Below are 22,660 nucleotides of genomic sequence, written 5' to 3'. Positions count from 1 at the left end.
CTCTAACAAGGGGGGCGCAATGACCACCCTATCCCTGCCCGAACACTCTGCCTGGGTGGGCTCCACCCCCCCTTTATTAGAGGCACTGGGTACCTGGGCCGGGCAGGGAACTGGAGGAGATAATTTTTGGCTTAACTAGGAAAAAGTTGGGCCAATTCACAAGAAACCCTTGTAGAAGGTTACCTTAATAGTATGATTCACTCCCTTCTTAGTTCTTTCTCTATAAATATGTGCAGTTCTCACAGTGATCTATGCTTCTCACTCTACAACCATGGCCTCCTCTCAGACAAACTTGATCTTCTCCTTCCTTCTGACACTCAACTTTCTCTTTTTTCTTCTTCCACTTCCTTCTTCTGCTACCATCAGTTTATGTTCTCCAAATGCAATATATCAACTGGGTGATTCAATATCTGATACTGGAAATCTCATCCGTCAAAGTACATCTCCAAAGGCTTCTGTGTTTGCTCACCTTCCTTATGGTATTTCTTTCCTTGGACAACCTACTGGTAGATGCTCCAATGGTCTTCTTATGATTGACTATATTGGTAACCAAATTTTCTTAATAAATCTCTCAATTTTCACCTATTCTTTCATATAAATCATGATTAATGTTAATTATATAATGTTTTGCAGCTATGTCTCTTCGTCTTCCTCTTCTTAATCCTTACTTGGCAAAGGATTCTGATTTCAGTCATGGAGTGAATTTTGCTGTTGCTGGCTCAACTGCTCTTGATTCTTCATTCCTTGCAGAGAACGATATTAATTCTCCAATAACTAATAGTTCTCTCTCTATCCAACTCAATTGGTTAAAATCCCACTTGAAATCCATTTGCCACACAAAAAAAGGTTAATTATTTAATAATTGAGCTTAATTTTATGATCATTACTTTATTGGGTTATTTACCTTAATTTTTGTTTAATTTATAACTTCATAGATTGTGAGGAAAAGCTTACAAGATCAATTTTTTTTGTGGGAGAGATCGGTGGTAATGATTATAATTATGGCTTCTTCCGAGGTCTAAAAACTATGGACGAGGTACAAAAGATTTTGGTTCCTCATGTTGTTCAATCCATCACAAGAACTGTTATGGTGAGTTTCCTAATTACCATAGCTGAAAGTAAATATTTATTATTGAACTAATAATAATCTTAATCAAGTTAATAGTTTTTTTTTTTAACTTCGTCGTTTGGATTAGTGGGTTGATTCCAAAGGCCGTTAAGAGATCATACGGGCCCGAATGGGTATTTGGATATTTCAGAAAAATTCTTGTGTAGGTTTCGTTATAACTTTGTAACGAGAGTTCTTTCTCTGTATTGCAATCTAAGAGAGGTGTGAGGATTCGTGGCCATAACCTTTTCTCCATTGGTAGTGAAACAGATTCATCTCATTATGGATGTAGACAATCTTGTCAAACCACGTAAATCCTTATGTGCATTGTGTGATTGTTTGTTTACAATTTCCATTATTTTCTACATCGTTATATGTTTTGTTTTCAACAATTCTTACACTAAATTTTAATTGGATGCAGGAAGTTATAAAACTTGGTGCAACTCAAGTGATAGTTCCAGGGAATTTCCCAATTGGGTGTCTCCCAATTTATCTCACTATATTCCAAACCAATGATACAGAAGCTTACAATGAATTCAAGTGTCTGAAAGGCTTAAATGGCTTTGCAATGTTTCACAATGATCAGCTCCAACAAGCTTTGCAACAATTGAGAAATGCACATCCAAATGTTGATATAGTTTATGCCGATTATTACAATGCCTTTAAATGGGTCCTTCACAGAGCGCCTTTGCTTGGTAATTAAATTTTTTATCTTACAACCTTTTCTTACATATATATAGAGCTTTTTAGTTCTATATAAGCCGGGGTAAGGCTGCGTATATTATGACCCTCCCCAGACCTCATAGTGACGGGAACCTTATGCACTGGTACGCCCTTTTTATATAGAGCTTTTTAAAAGAGGGTGGGCCTTGGTGCAATGGTAAATGTTGCTCCATTGTGACCAAGTGGTCACAGGTTCCGGTTCCAGTCTGAAAACAGCCTCTCTACAAAAGCAGGGGTAAGGTTACGTACATTATGACCCTTCCCAAATCCCGAAGTGACGGGAGCCTCGTGCACTGGATACACCATTATATAGAGCTTTTTAGAAACATGGATGGCTATTTACTAATAGTTTTTCTTTAATTTCCTCCCAATAATTAAACTGCAGGGTTTGACAAGGACTCTCTACAGAAAGCATGTTGTGGAAGTGGAGGAGGGAAATATAATTTTGAGCGAAGGAATTTATGTGGAGTTGCAGAGGCTACAGTGTGCCCCATTCCTGAAACATACATCAGTTGGGATGGAATTCATTTGACAGAGAAGGCATACATGCACATAGCAAATTGGCTAATTCGAGATCTTACTCCTAAACTCAAATGTCTATTTTAGGTTTTGGCTTCATTTATTAATCTGTGATTCAAGGTTTAAAACATCTTTTATTTATGGGAAAGAGAACGCCACCCGGTTGTGCAGTGTACACAAGTCGCCCCTGCACCCAGACACGATCATTTCCATCTTTCCATGGGGTGCGTCAGTCACTACACATGCTCGTGTCTGGGCACAGAGGCAGCATGCACCATGCAACTGGGTTGCATTCTTTCTGCCTTTATTTATATAGGAAGACGATCTCCGGATCTTAGATTTCTTTTTAGATATAAATGGATTCTTAACCTTTCTTTTTTAGATGTCTTTTACCTGTTGAACACATACCAGTAAAGAAAGAATTTTGGCTTATATTGAATTCGTTCTTTGCTCTCATGCTCTACAATAATTAAATGGGAGAGGGTTCTCTTAAAAAGCAGCATAAAAGAGTGCACCAATGAGGTGCGATGAAACAGTTTCGTACATAAGAGAGCAGCAAAGTGCGAGTGCATAGCTTTTTTCTCTTTATCTTTTGTTAATTTCGATATTGCTTAATATAGAGAGAAACAAGCCAAAAGAGAGTCAACTATGTCATGGATCAAAGAAGGGTTATGCATGGACCAGAACAGACCAGGCCATCGCTCAGCCAAACCAAAACTTAAGCTAATTAATGTGAGTTTTCCCCAGTCCTAAACCTAGGTTAGACATATAACAGCTTAAATCATATTATATGCATTCATTTTTTACACATTAGCTACGCGCAGGGGCAACGCATGCGCATGTCAATGGAAAAACTACCATTATGAAAGATCTCCAGAGTTACTGAACAGTTGAATTAGTCTATCTCAAACACATAGATTTCAATGTCAGCATAAGTTCATTGTGCATACTTACAAGGGAATTATAGTAAAAGCTCTCTGTATATATAACAAAATGAAACAGTTGCAGCAGCAGATAGAGCTACAAAAAAAACTAAATATGATCTTAGTGTGATCAAAGAAAATAGAAACCCTATACTTCCTCCAAACCTGTCATTGCATATGTACCAAAACAAATCAGTTGTAGCAGCTGATAGAGCTACCAAAAATTGGGACCATCTTACCGAAGAACGCACATACTTCATTCAATCACATGACTTGGTCCCGGCCCAAGCAAAAAGGCTATCTTGTGATCCAAACTCCTGCAAAAGCATTTGGGAGATCCATTACAAGCGAATGTCAACAGAAAGTATAATTGAGAACTTCAAACATTAAAAAGAGAGAAAATGAGGTGGAAAGCATCAGAAACGTACAAGTTGGCTCAGTCTGAAATCTGAGGGTGTATCAAGATCAATATCACCATGATCAAGAAGTGCCAAATTTTGGCACTCTTCTAAATCCTTTTTTAGATCCTCAGGACCTAAGCGGGCATAATCAGAAAGACGGGGTTTGGGCTTTCTTTCTTCACCATCTACATCAGGATTTGAGGACTGACTCTGAAGGAGATCATCACATAAAGACAACCCTTCCACAAGCTGCTGAGAATCTAAAATAAACTGCGATTCTCCTTCCCACCATTTTGGATCTTCCTCATTGTGATCATAATCATCCACCGTGTGGTCATTTTGATTTACAACTTCATGGTGATCTTGATCATCAAGCTTTTCCCATGCAACTTCCACCCCATCTTCTACATATGTTGTCTCACGATGCTGAAGTAAAAGTACAGAGAAAAAATAATATTAGAGCAGGCACTGGCAACCCACCACAGAAAGGTAAGAAAATGGGGTAAAAACACAACAAAAGGGGAGGGGGGGGGGGGGGGAGATCAATCAATTTAATCTTAAAGCTTTTAGTGACTCAAAATCTATACCAGGGAAGGTTTCATGCAAGTAAATTCTTGTGGAAGGTCAAGATTAAATTGTTGGGTATCATGATCTTCCATTTCAAGGCGATCTTCTCCATTAAGATTTCCCATTGTAGGTTGAACCCCATCTTCAACATCTCGATTCTCAGGATGCTGAAATAGAAGATCAATGAATAAAATAGTATACATGAGAAATCTTCCAATTAGTTGCTGTATATTACAATGTTAATTGTTTAAATTTGAAACCTCTTGCCAACAAAACAATAATAAAAATATGTTTTGAGGGGTGCTAGATGAATCTTTTTCTTTACCAGGACAGAGGGTTTTGAAGGTGGTTGTCCAACATTAAGATCAGAATGCCGCCTGTCAGTACGACGAGGTTCAGGAGTCACAGATTTCGGTGTGAGTGGATCTACTTTTGTAATTGCAGCTTCAGGAACATTAGAAGGCGGGTCTTGTTCGATCGTATCACTCTGTTTTCCTTGTTGCTGATAAAAAATTTTAGAAATGACAAATTCTCCATCCTTCTCATCCTCTCCTGTGCCAAGGTGATACTGGTGCATAACCCAATTAGTCTTCTCAGGTTTCCCACCCTTTGCCATGTTCATATAGAGAACCATAATCTTCTTGCACCCTCTGTGTATCCCTTCTAAGAATACAGGTTTGGTCTTGCCAGTTTTATGCCAACGGACATCACCAAGATCATCACCGAGTATTTTCCGGCGCTTTCGTGATCCAGTGTTGTAAGCTTTGATTGCTCTATGAAAGAAATGAGACATACTTCCATCCTGCTTAACACCTAAAAGTGATTTTTGCAAAATTTATTAGAAGATATAAGGCTCAAAGAATAAACGGTGTACCTTGACACTTGACCACTGACCTGGTAGATTCTGAGGATGGCTATAACAGATTCCTTCATCTTTATCCACGGTTAGAATGAACTCATCAATAAAAGGATGGAGTTTCGCATCCCCCTCACCAACTTTTGCGAGTAGATGCCAAATTATCTCTTGATCTGACGGATCAAATTTCACACCTTTGGGTAAACCTGGCCATTCTTCAGTGATCTGAAAACAGACAGATTCCATATGCTCTAGATATTTGTAGGTGGCGAGTGTAGGTATACATATGGAATTGGAAATTGATCGAGGAAGCAAACTACAAAATTACCTTTATTGTTTCCCTTTAACAAGTAATGGACACAAATACAAAATAAAATGACACTATATATTGCATGCCAAACAACACATGTCCAAAGTCCAAACTGGACTATAGTGTTATGAATAAGAAATAAAAAATCTGATGGGAAAAGCAGAAAAAGGAAAAACTCATTTTGATCTTTTATTACCTACCAAGCAACACACACATCCAAACTGGACGGTAGTAAAATTTATTATTATAATTTTTTCCCCAGCAATAGAAGCGAAATGATGAACTTCAAAATACAGATAAAGATTACCTAGACAGAAAGCTCTCTACCAGTTTATGGATACCAGCTCCTCTTAATAAGTGCAAAAAACCTTATTAAGAGACAACAGGAGTGGATAAATGAACAGTGCAAAAAACTGGCTGTTGCCACTTATGGCCAATACCAATTTACAGAATTTTACAATTAAATTTTTAAGAATAGTGCAAGCAGTTTAGAAAGTGGTTCATAGGCCTAACAATTACTTTGTTTTGTTAGAGTTTATGTAATAAGGGTAGTTTGGGCACTAGTTTAGTATCTTATTTTCTTATGTTGTAATTTTACTTTTTTACCTTTTACCTCCCTAGGGAGGTGTATGTAATTCTCACTTCATGTTAGTAAACCAAATAGGGGAGAGGAATCTTCTCTCCCCAATATTCGGTTACACATCTTCTTCTCTTCTCACCTCCTACCTTCTTCTCTTCTCACCTCCTACCTTCTCCTCTCCTCTCTTGATTCGATCCTTACACCATTTCCAACTTGGTATCAGAGCACTCGCCAGTTCTGGTTTGAGAGTTGTCCTACAAACTCTCAGCCTCCTCTGAACCCAAGGTTACAAAGGGGTTCCAAGGAAAGGGCTGCTATGTGTAAACCATAGTTATCAAGGCGACGCCATGGCGTCCAGGCTCCTTGGACGCCTTCGGCGCCTAGGCGGGCACCTTGCCACCATGGCGGTGTCACCTTGATTTTTTACCCTCTAAAACGCCATGGTCGCCTTCCCGCCTTGATAACTATAGTGAAAACATTGAAGGGATCATGTCATATGCCTTGATGAAGACTATGGAAGCACCAAGATAGGTATTCATATGAAGATTTGGCTGTTTGAAGCTCAAATCAACAAGGAACAGTTCAAACTGGGTTACTGCCAGCTCTTGAGCTCACAGCTCCTTTCTCCTTAATCCTGCATCTGTTGAAGTTGGGTCTTGGCTCATTGAAGTTGCCCTAGACTTCTCTTTCAAGCCTTTAAAAGCATGGTTGCAAAGGAGGAAAGCCCATGGACTACAACTCATTTTTATGCTGCTTCTACAACCGCCAGTTCTGGGAAATGATTCTGATTTCTCCTCCATCAAACAATGTATGGGAATTGGGATGGGATTGCTAGAATCGCCCAAGGGGTGGCTTTCAATCCCCTAAGGCCTTTGGTTACTAAAGAGGTAAGTTGGTGGAGCAAAACTCATCCTTCTCCAAGCTGCTAGGTACCGTCAGAATTTTTTTTTTTTTTTTTTGCTCGAAATGCTGTGTATGGTGAGTTTGATTGCTATTGGTAGGTGAGTTACATCATTTAGGACTAATATGTTGTCATGGAATGAAGCTAAATTGTGAAGGGTGTATGTGAGTTGGTTTTCTTCAAGGTTTTTCTGGTTACCTACTTGCTGGAATTTATTTTCCGAGTTTTGGGAAGAATTTTTTGGGTAGAGTGTAATCCCCATTTGGTTTGGATATCATCCCCACTTTTTACGTGTGTTCTTACATTATGTCAGAGGTCGGAGGAAGAGGCAAGGGCCACCCCGAGGGAATGATAGGGATAGATTCAGCTGTGATCACTGTGGAAAATCTGAGCACACTATGTTGGATGCTTTATGGCTGTCCCCCTAGTATGCATGGCAGCAGAAGAGGGGGAGTCATTTATGTAGATAACATTGTGGTAACTGGAGATAACAGGGCTGAGATAGCTAGATTGAAGACCTTTTTGACCCAATAGTTTGAGATTAAAGATCTAGGACCTCTGAAGTATTTCTTTGGAATTGAAGTATCAAAATCAAAAAAGGGAATCAATATCTATCAAAGGAAATTTGTTCTGAACTTATTGAAAGAAACAGGGATGTTGGGTTGCAAACCAGCAAGTTCTCCTATTAAACAAAACCACAAGATATGAGAAGATTGTGGTCCTTCTCTTGTTGATGCCGGAAAATACCAGAGGCTGGTAGGGAAGCTGATCTATCTCTCTTTGACTCGCCTAGATATCACCTATGAAGTTGGGGTGGTGAGTCAGTTTATGCATGCCCCCAAGAGTGGGCACTTGGATGTTGTGTATCGTATCCTCGGGTACTTGAAGTCCACCCTAGGAAAAGGACTATTAGATTCTAGGCACAACCATCTGAGGAAAGACGGCTATACTGATGCGGATTGGACTGGTTCAGTTTCTGACAGACGGTTTACATCAGGATATTGTACATTTGTGGGAGGTAACCTGGTCACATGGAGAAGCAAAAAACAACATGTTGTGGCCTGATCTAGTGCAAAGGCAGAGTTTAGGGCTATGGCTCATGGAGTGTGTGAACTCCTATGGTTGAGACAGCCGTCCAAAAATTGGGATTTGATACTGAGACACCTATGAGACTCTATTGTGATAACAATGCTGCCATAAGTATGGCACACAAATCTGTGCAACATGACAAGACAAAACACATAAGGTGGACTGACATTTCATCAAGGAGAAGATTGACTATGGCTACACCTGTACTCCTTTTGTTAAGAAAAGCGATCAATTGGCTGACATCTTTACCAAGGAGCTCATCTCTAATCCTTTAAGTGCCCTTTTATGCAAGCTGGGAATGTATGACATTTATTCTCCAGCTTGAGGGGGAGTGTTAGAGTTTATGTAATAAGGGTAGTTTGGGCCCTAGATGATTAGTATCTTATTGTCTTACATTGTAATTTTATTTTTTTACCTTTTACCTCCCTAGGGAAGTGTATGCAATTCTCACTTCATGTTAGTAAATCAAATATGGGATAGGAATCTCCTCTCCCCAATATTCGGTTGCACGTCTTCTTCTTCTCTTCTCACCTCCAACCTTCTCCTCTCCTCTCTTGATTCAATCCTTACACCATTTCCAACTTGTTTATGGTCCTTCCTGTTGAAGGATTTCAATTGTGTTAGCTACTATTGTTTCTGGTCCAACTAGATTTAATCATCAATTGGTCTTGAGTGCTTTGCTTGGTCCCTTCCATAGTTTGGGTGGGGCATGTTATTTTCTCCACAGCCTTCTACTAGACATTTCTGCATAGAGGCACTTTTGTTCTTTATGGACCCGCTGATTTTGTGTGTGTGTGTGTGTGTGTGTGAGAGAGAGAGAGAGAGAGAGAGTATAATCAGCTAAATGGTCTTATTTTGTTGGAAATAAGCTTTGGGTTTGTTGGTGTATATGTTGGGCCTTTGATCCCATGAGTTTTCATTGTAACGAGCCACTTTAATGGGCTTATAATGTGGGTAGAGGTTAGGCATCGGGATTACTTAGTTAAGTGTCTTTATTTCTTTGTTCTAATTGTTATTAAGTATTTAAGTGTTTTGGTTAGGCTGGATTAGTATTCTACAAGGTCAGTCCTGTTTTGAGTTAGTTTCCTTTATTATTTCAGTTTTCTAGTCAGATTAGGTTACTTTATTAGTTAAGGATTGGGTTAGGCACTTAGGCTTTTCCTTTTTAGTGTAGGAGTTCATTTTTGAGTATTCTATATAAGTTTGTAAAGGAGGCCAGCGTTGTATACGAATTTTGATTAATGAAAAGCTTTTGCTGCTCTTCTTCTCCAATGGTGAAGAACCCATTTGTGTGATCAAGGAATCCTTATGTCTGATCAAGGCTAGTTGATGTTTGATCCATCCAACCACCTCCCAGTGTGAAGCCCGGGTGTTTTTCTATCTTATTAATTCTTCCACCTTCTTCCCCTCCATCGATTCAAGTTACTGTTCTAATTAATTTTCTGCAATTCATGTTCTATTACTCCTGCAATTAAATTTTGTTCCAGTTGAGATTCATATGCAAAATTTTTTTGCATGAATTCTGATTAGGACAATCCAGCCATTAGAATCTGTCCAAATTTTGACCAACTGTTCTTCAACCCTATAGAAGAATATTCAAATTTGGTACAGATCAGACCTGATGATCTGCACTTATAGTGATATCTCTATTCTGCCCCTGTTCCGATATGTTGTTGTTTTACTGTTGTAAACTCTGAATCAATTAGCTATGAATACTAATCTGTTTTGGCTGATTTTATTATGCTGTTATCAGAATTAAATACTCAATATAATTCTGTTCTCTCATCTTTATTTCGATTAGCCAAATTACAAATTTTCCCTTCTAGTAATACTACTAGGATTCGTTCAGATTTTCTGATCCAGCCTTGGGACCATCCTCAGATTTTCAGCACCTATTCCACCCCCTAAATAATGAACTCGATTTGAGTTTCAGTCCCACCTATCCATCTAATTTGAAGGAGTACAGTGGTAGAAATGACCCACAGGTATTTTATGACTAGTTGGCAAGCCTTGATAATTATTTTGATTGGTTCGATCTTTCAAAAACAAAAAATATGAAGTCACTTAGTTGGTGGTGGAGGGCTGATAGGGAGAAAGAAAATCTGAGAAGAAACTCAGACTTGTAAGGGAGAGGGGGGGGGGATCTCACACACAAACTCACACACTCACAGTGGAGCAACCAAACAATATTCTCTATTCAATCTGTTCCAACGTTGGTTACAATGCAGGTACTTAAAGAAGAAAATAACAAGACTTCTATTCTAACTCTGAAACTGAAAATAACAACTTGCAATTCAAATTCTAACTCCTATGTATTCAACTAAAATTAAATAAACTAATTCCAACCCTTGTTGGACCAAAAACCACTAGACCGATTCTGTCTGGATCTGGGTCTGAGTCTGGGTCTCCAAAGCCTATCATGTCGGACCAATCAGTCAAGTGACACAGCATACCAATCAGTCAAGTGATACTGCATCAGTTGGTTCAGCACATGAATGGAGGACCTATTATAGGGACCATGAAGACCGTGTAGAGCACCCACTACGTGGGAGGAGATGCAAGAAGAACTGAAGAAGAAATATTTACCCACAGACATTCTGAGTTCGACTGTAAGATCAATTAAATTCCCTCTGACAAGATTACCATCAAAAGGCTTTCAAAGATGAAGACAACTTGAGGCATCCATCAATGAAGTTCAGTTTGCAAATTGGAGATTGTTGGAAGTCTGACACCAACAATGTTAAAGCACAAGTTAAGCGCAACTTTGCACCATCAAAGGAAGAAACGAAGGAACGTTCAAAGAAAACGAGCCTGGAAGATCAAGCTGAAGTGATAAACTGTGATAATAAAGAAGAGGCAGTGCAGTGCTTGAAGCTTCAAAGAAGGAAGGTCAACATGTAGAAGATTCTACTGAAGAGGTCTACTTTGAAGAGATCAAAGTAGACAAAGATGAAAGAGTGGAAGATGAGGCAATGGTCGAGAAAAACTCCACAAGAAATCATCGACATTCATGATGTTATTCTTGAATAGGTAGAGCTTGCGGCCCAAGTCTTCGATGAGAATGTTACCATAGTTGAGGATTGCATTAAGGAGGTTGATGAAGACACGATTAAAGTAGTAGTTCTAGATGAAGTCATGATTAAGGAAGACTTCGAGTGCACTCCTCATGAAGCTGTCACCACCCCCAGATGCTATTCTTACCGTCAGAGAATTTATTGACCTCACTACTTTGAAGAGAAAGCTCCCAAGGTTGGAAACTTTATTCCTAACATCCCTACATCACCAGAGTTTTGTTTGGGAACTATCAAAGCTGCAACTCATATGATGATTCCCCCTCATCACTGCAAAATTCGAGGTCGAACTTATTCAAGTTGGAGAGAATTGATGCACTTAAATCACCTAAATGGTCGTATTTTATTGGAAATAAGCTTTGGTTGGATTATGTATGTGTTGGGGGCTTTAATCCCTTATGTTTTCATTGTAATGGGCCACTTTAATGGGCTTATAATGTGGGTAGAGACTAGGCATACGGGATTACTTAGTTAAGTGTCTTATTTCTTTATTCTAGTTGTTATTAAGTGTTTTTGTTAGGCTAGATTAGTATTATATTAGTCCAGTCCTGTTTAGAATTAGTTTCCTTTATTATTTCAATTTCCTAGTGAATTTTAGGTTACCTTATTAGTTAAGGATTGAGTTAGGCCTTTCCTTTTGAGTGTTAGTGGAGTCTATTTTTTAGTCTTCTATATAAGTTGGTAAGGGAGGGCAACATTGTAAACGAATTTTGATTAATGAAAAGCTATTCTTCTTCTCCAATGATGAAGAATCCTTTTGTGTGATCAAGGGTATTTGGTTTTCGATCCATCCAACCACCTTGCGGTGTCAAGCCCAAGTGTTTTTCTATCTTATTTATTCTTCCATCTTCTTCCCTTCCATCGATTAAAGGAAACTACCTAAGAAGCTCCTATGTAATCTACCCATTTTAAATAAAATAAACTAAAATAAATAATGCATCCTAAGTAAACTACCAACCCTTGCCAGACTAGAAAACCGGTTTAGGACCAGTCCTTGGTTTGGGTCTCCAAAGTGGATCATATCGGTCCAGTCATGGAAATGCAACTGCATCACCTTCCATCGATTAAAGTAACTGTTTTAATTAATTTTCTGCAATTCATCTTCTATTACTCGCTGTTCTAGTTCCAGCAATTAAATTTTGTTCAAGTTAAGATTTGAATTCTGATTAGGACAATGCAGCCGTTAGAGTCCGTCCAAATTTTGACCAACTGTTCTTCAACCCTAAAGAAGAACTCGATTCAAGTTTGGTACAAATCAGGCCTGCTGATCTCCACATACAGTGAAATCTCTATTCTGTTCCTGTTCCTATTTGCTGATCCAGCCATTGGATTATCCTCAGAAATTCAGTAGCTATTCCACCCTCTAAATACTGAACTCAATTTGAGTTTCAGCCCCATCTATCCATCTGATTTTGTGTTATCTAATTTCTCCCTAACTTGGACTTGTTCTTTGATAAAGATCTTGTTGTTTGGTACTGTTTTGATCTTTCAAATACAGTATTACATTAGAGAGAGAGAGAGAGAGAAAGACAGGTCCCCCTACACCAGATGAGAGTTCCCGGATTGGCTAGTGGAGTTATGCTTGATAATTAGGACAAATAAAGAAGACAAAACTTGTCGGGCAAAAGTTGCACATATTATACTAGGTCTTCCCTTGTTCTTGTAATTCAACACAACCATTCACATCCATTATAATGAATGTCTCAGTACATTATATAGGCAACCTGAAACACACATAACAAATCAATTTCCTGCTTAATTCATAATATAGTTTTCTCTGTTGTTTTGGTTTCAAGATAGAGGTGTCATCCAATAAACTTAGAGGGTCAATGCCTTAAACAGAGGAACTCCCCATTTTTACTTCAGGGTTTCTCTCTGCAATTTAGTCGGGTACCTATGGCCTATTTATTATCTTATGCCAACTATTAGTTAAATTTTTTTATGACATTTGCTTAATGGAGAAGCTAGTAAATTATCAGACAACCTACATAAGTAAAGGAACCATACATCACTGTTATCAATAATATGATTGCACTCTGGACAAGCCTTTGTTGGATTGCTTTTCCATTTGACTTTTCCAGGATCACATGTCTCAGATGCACTCTTGATTTTCGTTGCAAATCTGTTGCCATCAACTAACCACGACCGTCTGCATAGTTTAAATGAAAGAATAATGGTCAGCAACAACAAACATGCAGTTATATCCAATACATTACTATAATAAAATCTCCGCCTGTCACACAAAGGATTAATAAAAGGTAATATCCTCAAGTGATATACTTTCGCTACCAACAACAAAAAAAATAACAATATCAAAAGACATCAAGGGAATACCCTGATCAACTTGGATTTTCTTAACCAAAAAAAATAAGTTTAAAATGAAAGTGGCAATCTTATTTTTGAATTCCCATAGATTTTTCCCTTCCCGAACACACATACAAAGAGGGGAAAATTCATGGAGAACTTTTTATCTTTACAGAGACTTTCTGAAAAAGTACCAGAACCTGATTTTACACAACATATTTGTAGTACAGGTCCTTGTCTCCACCACCAGTTTTTAGGATTCCCCTGAAAGATCCACTCATTCAAGGAGTGATGTAGGCCAAATTCAAATAATAAAGAAAGTAGAAATTGAAGAACAAAATGGTAAGAAATTTACTAATGAGAACAAACTCACACAATAGATGGGGATTCACTCGACCCAGAGATGGGGACTCACTCAACCCAACAAGAGGATTTACTCAACTCTCAAAGTAACTTGAAGTTCATACGTAGAAAAATATTCAAAAAGCTGCCTTTCAAAATATCACAAACATATTTAAAGGGGACGGCAAAAGAGACGTTAAAGGTGGGGGGGAGAGGGAAAGAGCCGTTTGCTCTTGGGAGCGGAAAAGAAAGGAACGTTGGAGGGGAGGGAGTTAATGGAAAGTGACGTTATCAAGGAGGCAACCTCGTTTTTCTTGTCCCTTAACTGCTCAAACCACTATGTTAAATAAAAAAAAGTGTCCCAATGCACGAGGCTCCCGCTATTGCAGGGTCAAACAACTATGTCTTCTTGAACTTTGAGAAGTTCTAGATTCATACTGCAGGGTCAAACATCGATGTCTTCTTGAAATTTGAGAAGTTCTAGATCCATGTTTCTATAAAACTTAAGTAGGGTAGCAACACTACTGTTGATTGTGATCTGGCATCCAATGTGAGACACATTATATGCACAAAACATATATAATACATAGATAGATAAAAAGCAAACTCACTCCATACTATATATGATTAGACAATGTTATAAATGCAGGATTTTTGGTGTCCAAGTTTTATGATGTATTAGTTTAGCATAAAGTATTAAAGAATAGAAGATGTGATAAGAGTTCAAAACTAAGTCTAGACTACAATACATGCAGTTGTTAGTCTTACTGTACACATTCTTTTCAGAGGGTCAGATGATATCTTTCTGTAGGGCCCTTTGTTGATACCTTTTACTAAAAAAAGGGGAGGGAATAGTTGTGTTGTCATACAAAATTTTGTTTCCTTCAGGGCCATGTCCCTTTTAATTCTTATTGCGTACTTTATCCATTTAATATACGCTTTTGATCTTACTGGGTAAAAATTAATAGGAGGTATACGACACAAGGCAATGGAATGTCCACTTATTAATACCTCAATGCTTACTTCAACTTTTATCATTGTTCATGCCCATGATGAATCATCATACAGGGACAAGACTGAGGTGAAGAATCATGAAAGTCAATTAAAAAAACAAATTCCTTGAGAAGAAAATGAACTAAGATTCCCTTATGGTGACAACATTACATTGAGTTGCGTTAATGATTTCATGACAATTTACAGTCATACAAGAGTTCTGCAAAACACCACTGATACATCATTGTGTCAACTCTCCTGGATTGCATATTGTGCCAAAAAGGCATCCCTCTCTTCCCCTTAGCTTGTAGTTGGCCTATGGGCCCTAGGGTAGGATAGACCAAAAAAAAATCTTCTCACCATCAACATCCTCCACAACACCTTCTCATTAAAACCAAAAAAAAAAAAAATCCTCCATAACATATATTCCTAATAAAGGGTTTGTCCATTTAACTAGAAAGTTCATCATTTACACTTCGGATTTTTTTTATTCACCAAAAAATGTCCAAGAGCAAAGGCTTGTGACTGATTATTTCATATGAAATATAACACCCAGGCATTTGAACCGTCTGGTAAACAGACACCACCTTGCAGGAACAGGGACAAAGGAAGAGACTTTCTATGGTTTTTTGGAAAGTGGGAATCCAATATATACGGATGATTATATTACCACTGTTTACCCAGAAAAAAAAAAGTAAAAGAAGAGTAACTCCTCTTTGAAGTATGAACGATTAAAAGAAAAATGTAAATGTCAGTGAAGGATCAACGATCTAAGCATAGCATCGAGAAAACCCCATCGGATTAACTGAAAATTAAGTCTTACACTAAAAAAAATGCAGAGAAACATGAAAAAAACAAAAAATAAACAGAATTTAGACTTTCAACCCAACAATGCGAACATTTAGTCACCAAAGTAACCAGAGACAGTAGATTCTGCAGCAAAACTCTTTCTCTCCCAGTACTCAGAGAGGCAGAGACAGTAGAATCTGCTATTATCAGTAAAACACCCTCTCCCACTAAACAGACACAGTAGATTCTGCTGTTATCATCAAAACAATAGAGGGCAGGAACATACCCAGACATATTCAGGAAAAGGGTGTGAGCAAATCAAGCGATAAAAAACATCAGTCGTTCTTCTTCGCCTCCTCCTTGACCTCCTTCCGCTCCGATCAGAAACATTTTGAGAAGTTTTCTAACATTTTCCCACTTTTTTATTACTCAGAGTCAAATTCGAAAACAAATATGCTACGGTGACGCAAATATAGGAGGACGAAATTTCAAACTCCTTATTTACCTTTGGTCGCAACTCGCAACACGTGTGTCGAAGGAAACATGACGGAAGAAGACGAGAGAAGTCTAACCGGTCAACCGGGTTGGCTCAATTGACAAAAGACCTGATAACCACATAATTAAACATTTAAACCTCACAATTAAGGCCCCGTTTTGACAGTTTAAGTAGTGGGGTGGGAATCAGATTTTCCCAAATATGTAATTTTACATTTGACAATGTGCAAATTAAAATCGAACTACATAAGAATTAGTTAAAATTAGAACCGTTTTGCATTCGGCCTGGTTTTATTAGTTTCTATTTGGTTTTTATTACACGTTTATATCTAGTTTACATACGGTTTGAAGTACCGATTTTAAAAAATGGCTTGCACTTCCAATTTGTAATGTGTTTAATTCTTGTTTACATGTTGTTTATAGTGTTTGTTCACGTTTGGCTTCACCTTTGTGTATTTTAATTCGATTTCTTTTACACTTAATGTGAGAGCATAAGCAAATATGTTTAGAATAAAGCTTATCATCTCAATATATATTGTGGATTTTGTTACCGCACATTCTAATATCATAAAAGCCATCTCAGAAATATTGAACCAATTTTTTCTTGAACATAAAGCAATACAAAAAATTGAGTTTATTTTGGTTCGATTTTACCGATTTCTATGCAATCTGGTTTTATCGATTATTTTCAATTTAGACCTGGTTAATTTTTCTATTCAAATTAAAATCAGACCAGAAAAAAAAAAAAGGTATGAAATCATAATCAACTTATTTCTCTATGATCTAGTTTGATTAGATCATAAACAGTCGGTTTTGATTTCATTTTAACACCTTTTTAGTATCATAAACTATAAATTACTGCTCTGCATTCCCTCTCTCTCTTTTTTTTGTTTTTTTGGTCAAAGCATTTCCTCTTCTTCTATACAAAAATACGAACCAAATAAGACTCAATGGGATAAATCTAACTTTTCACTAAGTTTATTTTCTTTGCTTCTTCTCACCAACGGATAGGGGAAAAATCTTCATCAATTCCCTAAAAGTGCAATGCAATTTAAGGTTGAAAGATCAAGACATCTAATGGTGCCAAGCTCGCAAAGAAAAAAAAGAAAATGACTCAATTGACTTCAGACCATTGGATGTTGCACCTGCCAGTGTCAATCTCTCGGCCCAAACTGCACAGCAATCGCTGATGTGGGAATTAAAGAGAATTTTAATCAACACGTGGAACCTATCAACCTGAAGTATCTACTAAACTCTCGGCCATCCAACAGGTTGCCCTAGCATATCATGCCTTCAAACCTCTTCGCGCTTATCTATTTAAATAAATTTAGGGGAAAACAAAACCCTAATAAGAGTTTCTTGGTAAAGAAGAAACGAAAGAGAAATCATGAAAGGGTGTCAGTGGAGTAGTGGACTACACTCTACAGTCTATATAGTACACAATCCATCGCACCTGGGAGCACAATATGATGCACTAGGATCGAGATTTTATTTTCTTCTCTGATGTACGAAATTACGCTTTCCACCATATAACGTGGGAGACGTGTCTCTTGATTACGAAGGGACGGTGGAAATCATGCTCGTAGAGGTGACGATAACGAGAGGGCAGTTGTAGTATCTTTCTTGGATCGCTTTTTGACGCCGTCAAATGCGGGGTCTTTCGATTGTAATCCAATAAAGTGCCTCCTCTGCAAGTCGGCTGAAGCCTTTTTTTGAAGTGGGAGTCTTTCTTTAAATCGAACAGTGAATGTGTGCGTGTGCGGCGGAGGTGGGGTACATTTTTTACTGTTTTAGTTCATGGTATCGAATCGGGGGTATCGGTTATCTACAAAACTGATACGATATTAATCTCAAATCGAAACGAATTTGCCTTTAAATTTCTTTAAAAAATGGATTTTAACTGTTTTACCCTTATTCGTATCATGTCATCAACATGATATTAGCATGGTATCAAGATTGCTGACGTGAAAAACCAATGTGTATCACCCAATACGGATGATATGATACCGATACCTCAATACTTACGATATGATACCGATACCTCAAAATGATGGGGATGGGGTGGGGTAGGGATTTTATTTATTTATTTATTTTTTGTGTGTGTATCGGGGGGTGTTTAAACTATAGGTTAAGGAAGTTAGAGCCTAGAGATTAATCGAATGTGAATTATGGATATTCAATCTTCTTTTTGGATATGCACTAAATATTGGTCTAATGAATACAACTAGTCTTTTTTCACCTCCCAAAAAAAAGGAAGATACAATTTGGCCGTTTACCTTCAGGCTTCTAACTTCATTTGCACTTACTATTTTCTAATTTTAAAGCATCTGTCATACTTAGTTTCACCTCCTATGTTGATTTCATTTTACTATTTTCTGTTAGAACCAAAGTCTAGTCATTATTTGGCAGTTTATCATGTAAGAGTTTCAGTTTCAGCCTTTGTTCCAGATCTTCTTAAAATTTTGGAACTAGTGTCTGCAGGTTATAAGATTCACTCAACTAGCCATTGTTCTAGATCAAAAACCTGGATTTCTCTAATTATGATTCTGTCATGTGGTTTGTGTCAATGTTTCATGGTTACTTGTAAGTTCCAAACTCTACTTGATGGGTCTTTAGCTCAAGTTGGTAGAGCACTTGGAACATAAGCATGTTTCAAGAGATAGCGATTCAAATCCACTAAGACCATTTTTATTCAACAGTTCAAAGCATAGTTAGTTAAGGTAATTTGAGAATGACAACTCTCAGCCTTTTGTTTGAGATCTTGTAGCAAGTTGATTGCTTTGGTAGTAGGCGCAGCCAAGGATCATCCCTGTGTCTCTGTACATTATTAGAATTTAGAGATTATGTGTTATCCATAAAAAAAAGTAGGAAATGGTGTTAGTTCTTGTTATTGATTGATACGCCATAATTTTTAATTCAAATCTTGACCGTACACGTGGACTCCCCATGATTCACTAAGGAACGCAAGCTGCAAGCGTGCTTGAAGACTCCCACACGCCTGGCGGTTATGAAATTGGGCCCCACTATGGCAGTTACGTAACCACCAAGAGAAGGTCCCACTTGCGACAATAATTGGGGAAATCTCGAGATTCATGGAGGAATCCCAACCAGAATGGGAGTTTCTTAAAACAGTACACCCAGTAAAGGCAACTATTGAAATAGCAAGGATCGCCCGAGATCCCATCCATCACTATAAATTAAGGGCTAGATCCTCATATAAAAGAAGAATTCAATGGGCAATAATCAATGTTCAATAAAGAGAGTAATTTTGCTATCTCGTCTCCGTTATTCCCAATTCCATTGAGTTATTAGTATATCGATTGTGTCGACCGGTAGATTCCACTCCGACCAAAAATCTTTGCACAACTTTTTGGCGCCGTCACTGTGGGAATCGGGAACGAAGACCTACGAAGATTCCACCATGACCAATACAAGAAACCAATCGAGGATCACTCAATCCTCCGTCGCCGCCACGGCTATTCCTCCTCCAGGACCTTCTACCGTTGGTCTGGGAGGAGCCTTAGCCCGTTCCACTGCTTCCCCGCAAGGAGGTGAAGATCTAATCCCAGAAGACCAGGACCCACCGTGTCGGGAGGATTGTCAGCCAAGGCTCCCAGGGGATCCACCACGCTACGTGACGGTGGAACAATTCGATGCGATGCAGGCCCGCTGGGATGACAAGATGGAGCAGATGCTGGAGATGCAAAGAGGTCTCTTACAGGGGATTCCCCTATCCCCTCCTCCGCCGCCAAACGAATAAAGATCTCGTTCACCGGAGCATAGGGAGAACCATAGCAATGCAAACAACACTCAACGAAGGAATAAAGAAGCTCGGGGAAACCCCAAGAATCAAGATTCACATATGACAAAGGTAGAGCAAGCCCTGAACGATAAAGTCTTGGAACTCCAAGACCAAATTCAAGAAGTCATAAGGGGAAAGAACCAAGCCCTGATCCACAACTTTCACTTCAATACGGACTTGGCATTCACAGATGAGGTTCATTTCGAGCCCCTCCCAAAGGGGTTCAAAATGCCAGCCATAGAGCAATATGCAGGCACCACCGATCCGGAGGAACACCTGGAAACTTTCAAGTCCCTCTTGTTCTTCCAAGGCGCTTCAGACGCTATAATGTGTAGGGCCTTCCCCTCCACCCTGAAGGGAGCGGCGCGGCAATGGTTCTCTCGGCTCCCTCCTGGGTCTCTCTCTAATTTCACAAATCTGGGCTGGGCCTTCTTGGCTCACTTTGTAAGCAGTAGAGTACACAAGAAAACAACCGCCAATTTTCTGCCATAAAGCAGCGTCCCGATGAATCCATCAGGGGTTTTCTTACAAGATTCAATAAAGAAGCCCTGGAGGTACGAAATTTGGATCAAATGGTGAAATTTCAGGCGTTGCGTAGCTGATTCCGAGATGTCGAGTTGAAAAAGTCCTTAATCATGGATGAACAAGGAGACATGTATGAGTTGTTTTGAAGATGTGAAAAGTATAAAACCGAGAAGAAAACTCAAGAAAAGAAGGAGGAAACCCCCCGAGAAGTTGGCGCAAAGCGCAATCAAGATGACATGGATGGTAGGAAAAAGAAAGATGACAGGAAAGCTTGGGTACCCAAAGCTGCAGATCTGGAATCTGAGCCGGATTGTACGGCCCTGACTCATACCCGAGCACACATATTGAATGAAATCAAAGACCAGGTGACCCTACGTTGGCCAGCCAAAATGGTCAAGCCAGCACATGAGCGCAACAAGAATAAGTACTGTAGCTTTCATCAGGACCACGGTCACAATACCGAGGAATGCAGACAGATGAAGGATGAGATAGAAGCTCTCATCCAGAGAGGGCGCATAAGCTGATTTGTCAAGAAAGAAGGGAACGACCGCAGACCAGATTATCGTGCTTGGGAAACAGAAGGAAGACAAAGATCACCCCCTAGAGCTGATAAAGAGGAACTACACCGAGGTAAGCCCCATACCGAGAATGTACCCCTAAGGGAGAAAACAACCATATTTGGTGGGCTTGGTATGGGAGGAGAAACCTCAAACTCCCGAAAACAACACTCTCGAAATGTACTGTAAGCCGAGGTAACAATTAAAAAGAGGAGAACTGATCATCCCATAACCTTCTCCGATAAAGACTTGGTGGATATTCAATCTCCCCATGATGATGCCCTGGTAATCAAGATGGTTATCGCCAACTGCATGGTAGGGAGGATCTTGGTAGCCAACGGGAGTTTGGTGGACATCCTATACTATGATGCATTTGAAAAGATGCTCCTGAAACCCGAGATGCTGAGAAGAGTGGAGTCTCCCCTATACGGTTTCAATGGGGCCCCAGGTGGAAGGATCGATTGAGCTGTTGGTTACCATGGGGACAGAACCCAAACTCTCTACGGTGATGATGAACTTCCTGGTGGTAAAGGTGAATTCCACGCACAATGGAATATTGGGGCTACCGGGACTCAATGCACTGCAGGCGGTGGTCTCAACCCCACACTTAGTCATGAAATTCCCAACTGACCACGGGGTGGGAGAATGTCGTGGAAGCCAGGTAGCGGCCCGCCGCTGCTATGAAGGATACCTAAGAACCAAAGGAAAGGAGCCACAAATGCATCTGATCCACTTGGATGACAACCGAGATATCGGTGAGGAAGAAAGAAGTGAGCCAGCCGAGGAGCTGGTCCACGTGGAGATAGTAGCAGGGGACGCGACGCACACCGTCCAGATAGGCGCAGGCCTAATTGGCAAAAGAAAAATCGTCCTCATAAATTTCCTTAGAACCAATGCAGACGTATTTTCCTGGTCTGTTGTTGATATGCCTGGGATAGATAGGAAGATAGTCGAACACAGACTCAGCGTCTACCCCACCGCCAAGCCAGTGTTCCAGAAGAAGAGAACCTTTGCACCGGAACGTCAAGAAAAGGTGATTGAGGAAGTAACCAAGCTGCTTGATGCCGGCTTTATCGAGGAAGCTATCTACCCAGAATGGCTTTCTAATGTTGTAATGGTGCCCAAGCCGAACGGCAAATGGCAAATGTGTATTGATTTTATAGATTTGAATAAAGCCTGTCCTAAAGACTACTACCCCTTACCTCGTATTGATTTATTGATAAATGCCACGGCAGGCCATGAAATACTTTTTTTTATGGATGCCTACTCAGGGTATAATCAGATTAGCATGTATGTACCTGATATATTGAAAACTTCTTTTATCGCGGGGAGGGATACATACTATTATATTCGCATGCCTTTCAGATTAAAGAATGCCGGAGCTTCCTACCAGCGCCTGATAAATTACCTTTTCAGGCACCAAATAGGCCGTAATGTGAAAGTTTATGTAGATGATATGTTGGTAAAAAGCTTAAAAGCATAAGATCACATTGCAGATTTGAATGAGGCATTTCAGGTTTTAAGAGAAAGCAAGATGAGACTGAACCAGGCCAAGTGCGCCTTTTGAGTCACATCCGAAAAGTTCCTCGGTTTCATGGTCTCAAGAAGAGGGATAGAGGCAAATCCAGCAAAGATCAAGGCTATACTAGAGATGCGTCCGCCTGGATGGGTTAAGGAATTACAAGAACTCACGGGAAGAATAGCCGCTCTCGGAAGATTTATCTTGACCTCGGGAGACCGATGTTTGCCTTTTTTCAAGGCTCTTAAGAATCAAGTGAAGGAACGCGAAACCAAAGGGACCAAGC

At 39.3% G+C, this 22,660-nt stretch overlaps 3 protein-coding genes across 5 annotated transcripts; 2 read left to right on the top strand and 1 right to left on the bottom strand.

Moving 5' to 3' along the window:
* Positions 1–262: 262 nt before the first annotated feature.
* On the top strand, positions 263–6,678 carry LOC122665212 (GDSL esterase/lipase At5g03980-like). Of its 3 annotated transcripts, XM_043861301.1 has the most exons (6): positions 263–545; positions 634–846; positions 936–1,090; positions 1,530–1,803; positions 2,217–2,437; positions 6,667–6,678. In XM_043861301.1, the coding sequence occupies exons 1-5, from the start codon at positions 272–274 to the stop codon at positions 2,435–2,437; spliced, it is 1,137 nt and encodes a 378-aa protein (XP_043717236.1). In that variant the 5' UTR covers positions 263–271; the 3' UTR covers positions 6,667–6,678. The 3 variants fall into 3 exon arrangements, with proteins under 3 accessions (XP_043717236.1, XP_043717237.1, XP_043717234.1); XM_043861302.1 differs by lacking the exon at positions 6,667–6,678 and having other exon boundaries at positions 634–838; positions 934–1,090; positions 2,217–2,478; XM_043861299.1 differs by lacking the exon at positions 6,667–6,678 and having other exon boundaries at positions 2,217–2,478.
* Positions 3,226–15,873, bottom strand: LOC122665211 (SUPPRESSOR OF GAMMA RESPONSE 1). The gene is made up of 7 exons (XM_043861298.1): positions 15,763–15,873; positions 13,056–13,197; positions 5,136–5,322; positions 4,567–5,054; positions 4,262–4,408; positions 3,702–4,100; positions 3,226–3,590 (listed from the first exon to the last, which is right to left on the bottom strand). The coding sequence occupies exons 1-7, from the start codon at positions 15,768–15,770 to the stop codon at positions 3,534–3,536; spliced, it is 1,428 nt and encodes a 475-aa protein (XP_043717233.1). The 5' UTR covers positions 15,771–15,873; the 3' UTR covers positions 3,226–3,533.
* A 5,418-nt stretch (positions 15,874–21,291) lies between these two features.
* LOC122665703 lies at positions 21,292–22,338 on the top strand. The gene has a single exon (XM_043861855.1). The coding sequence runs from the start codon at positions 21,292–21,294 to the stop codon at positions 22,336–22,338; it is 1,047 nt and encodes a 348-aa protein (XP_043717790.1).
* The last annotated feature ends 322 nt before the right edge of the window (positions 22,339–22,660 follow it).

The sequence above is a fragment of the Telopea speciosissima genome, chromosome 6, assembly GCF_018873765.1.
Source record: "Telopea speciosissima isolate NSW1024214 ecotype Mountain lineage chromosome 6, Tspe_v1, whole genome shotgun sequence".
Classification (NCBI taxonomy): Eukaryota; Viridiplantae; Streptophyta; class Magnoliopsida; order Proteales; family Proteaceae; genus Telopea; species Telopea speciosissima.
This window is presented reverse-complemented; position numbering and strand designations above follow the sequence as displayed.

Bases quoted from the DNA above. Each gene is read 5' to 3' on its own strand.
- LOC122665212 (XM_043861301.1), top strand. From the start codon at position 272: ATGGCCTCCTCTCAGACAAACTTGATCTTCTCCTTCCTTCTGACACTC. The intron at 546-633 runs GTAACCAAATTT...AATGTTTTGCAG, and splicing joins TCTTATGATTGACTATATTG to CTATGTCTCTTCGTCTTCCT. The intron at 1,804-2,216 runs GTAATTAAATTT...ATTAAACTGCAG, and splicing joins TCACAGAGCGCCTTTGCTTG to GGTTTGACAAGGACTCTCTA.
- LOC122665211 (XM_043861298.1), bottom strand. The intron at 5,323-13,055 runs GTATGGTTCCTT...GTCTGTTTTCAG, and splicing joins ATATTATTGATAACAGTGAT to ATCACTGAAGAATGGCCAGG. The intron at 4,409-4,566 runs GTAAAGAAAAAG...CTTCTATTTCAG, and splicing joins CTTCAAAACCCTCTGTCCTG to CATCCTGAGAATCGAGATGT.
- LOC122665703 (XM_043861855.1), top strand. From the start codon at position 21,292: ATGGGGCCCCAGGTGGAAGGATCGATTGAGCTGTTGGTTACCATGGGG.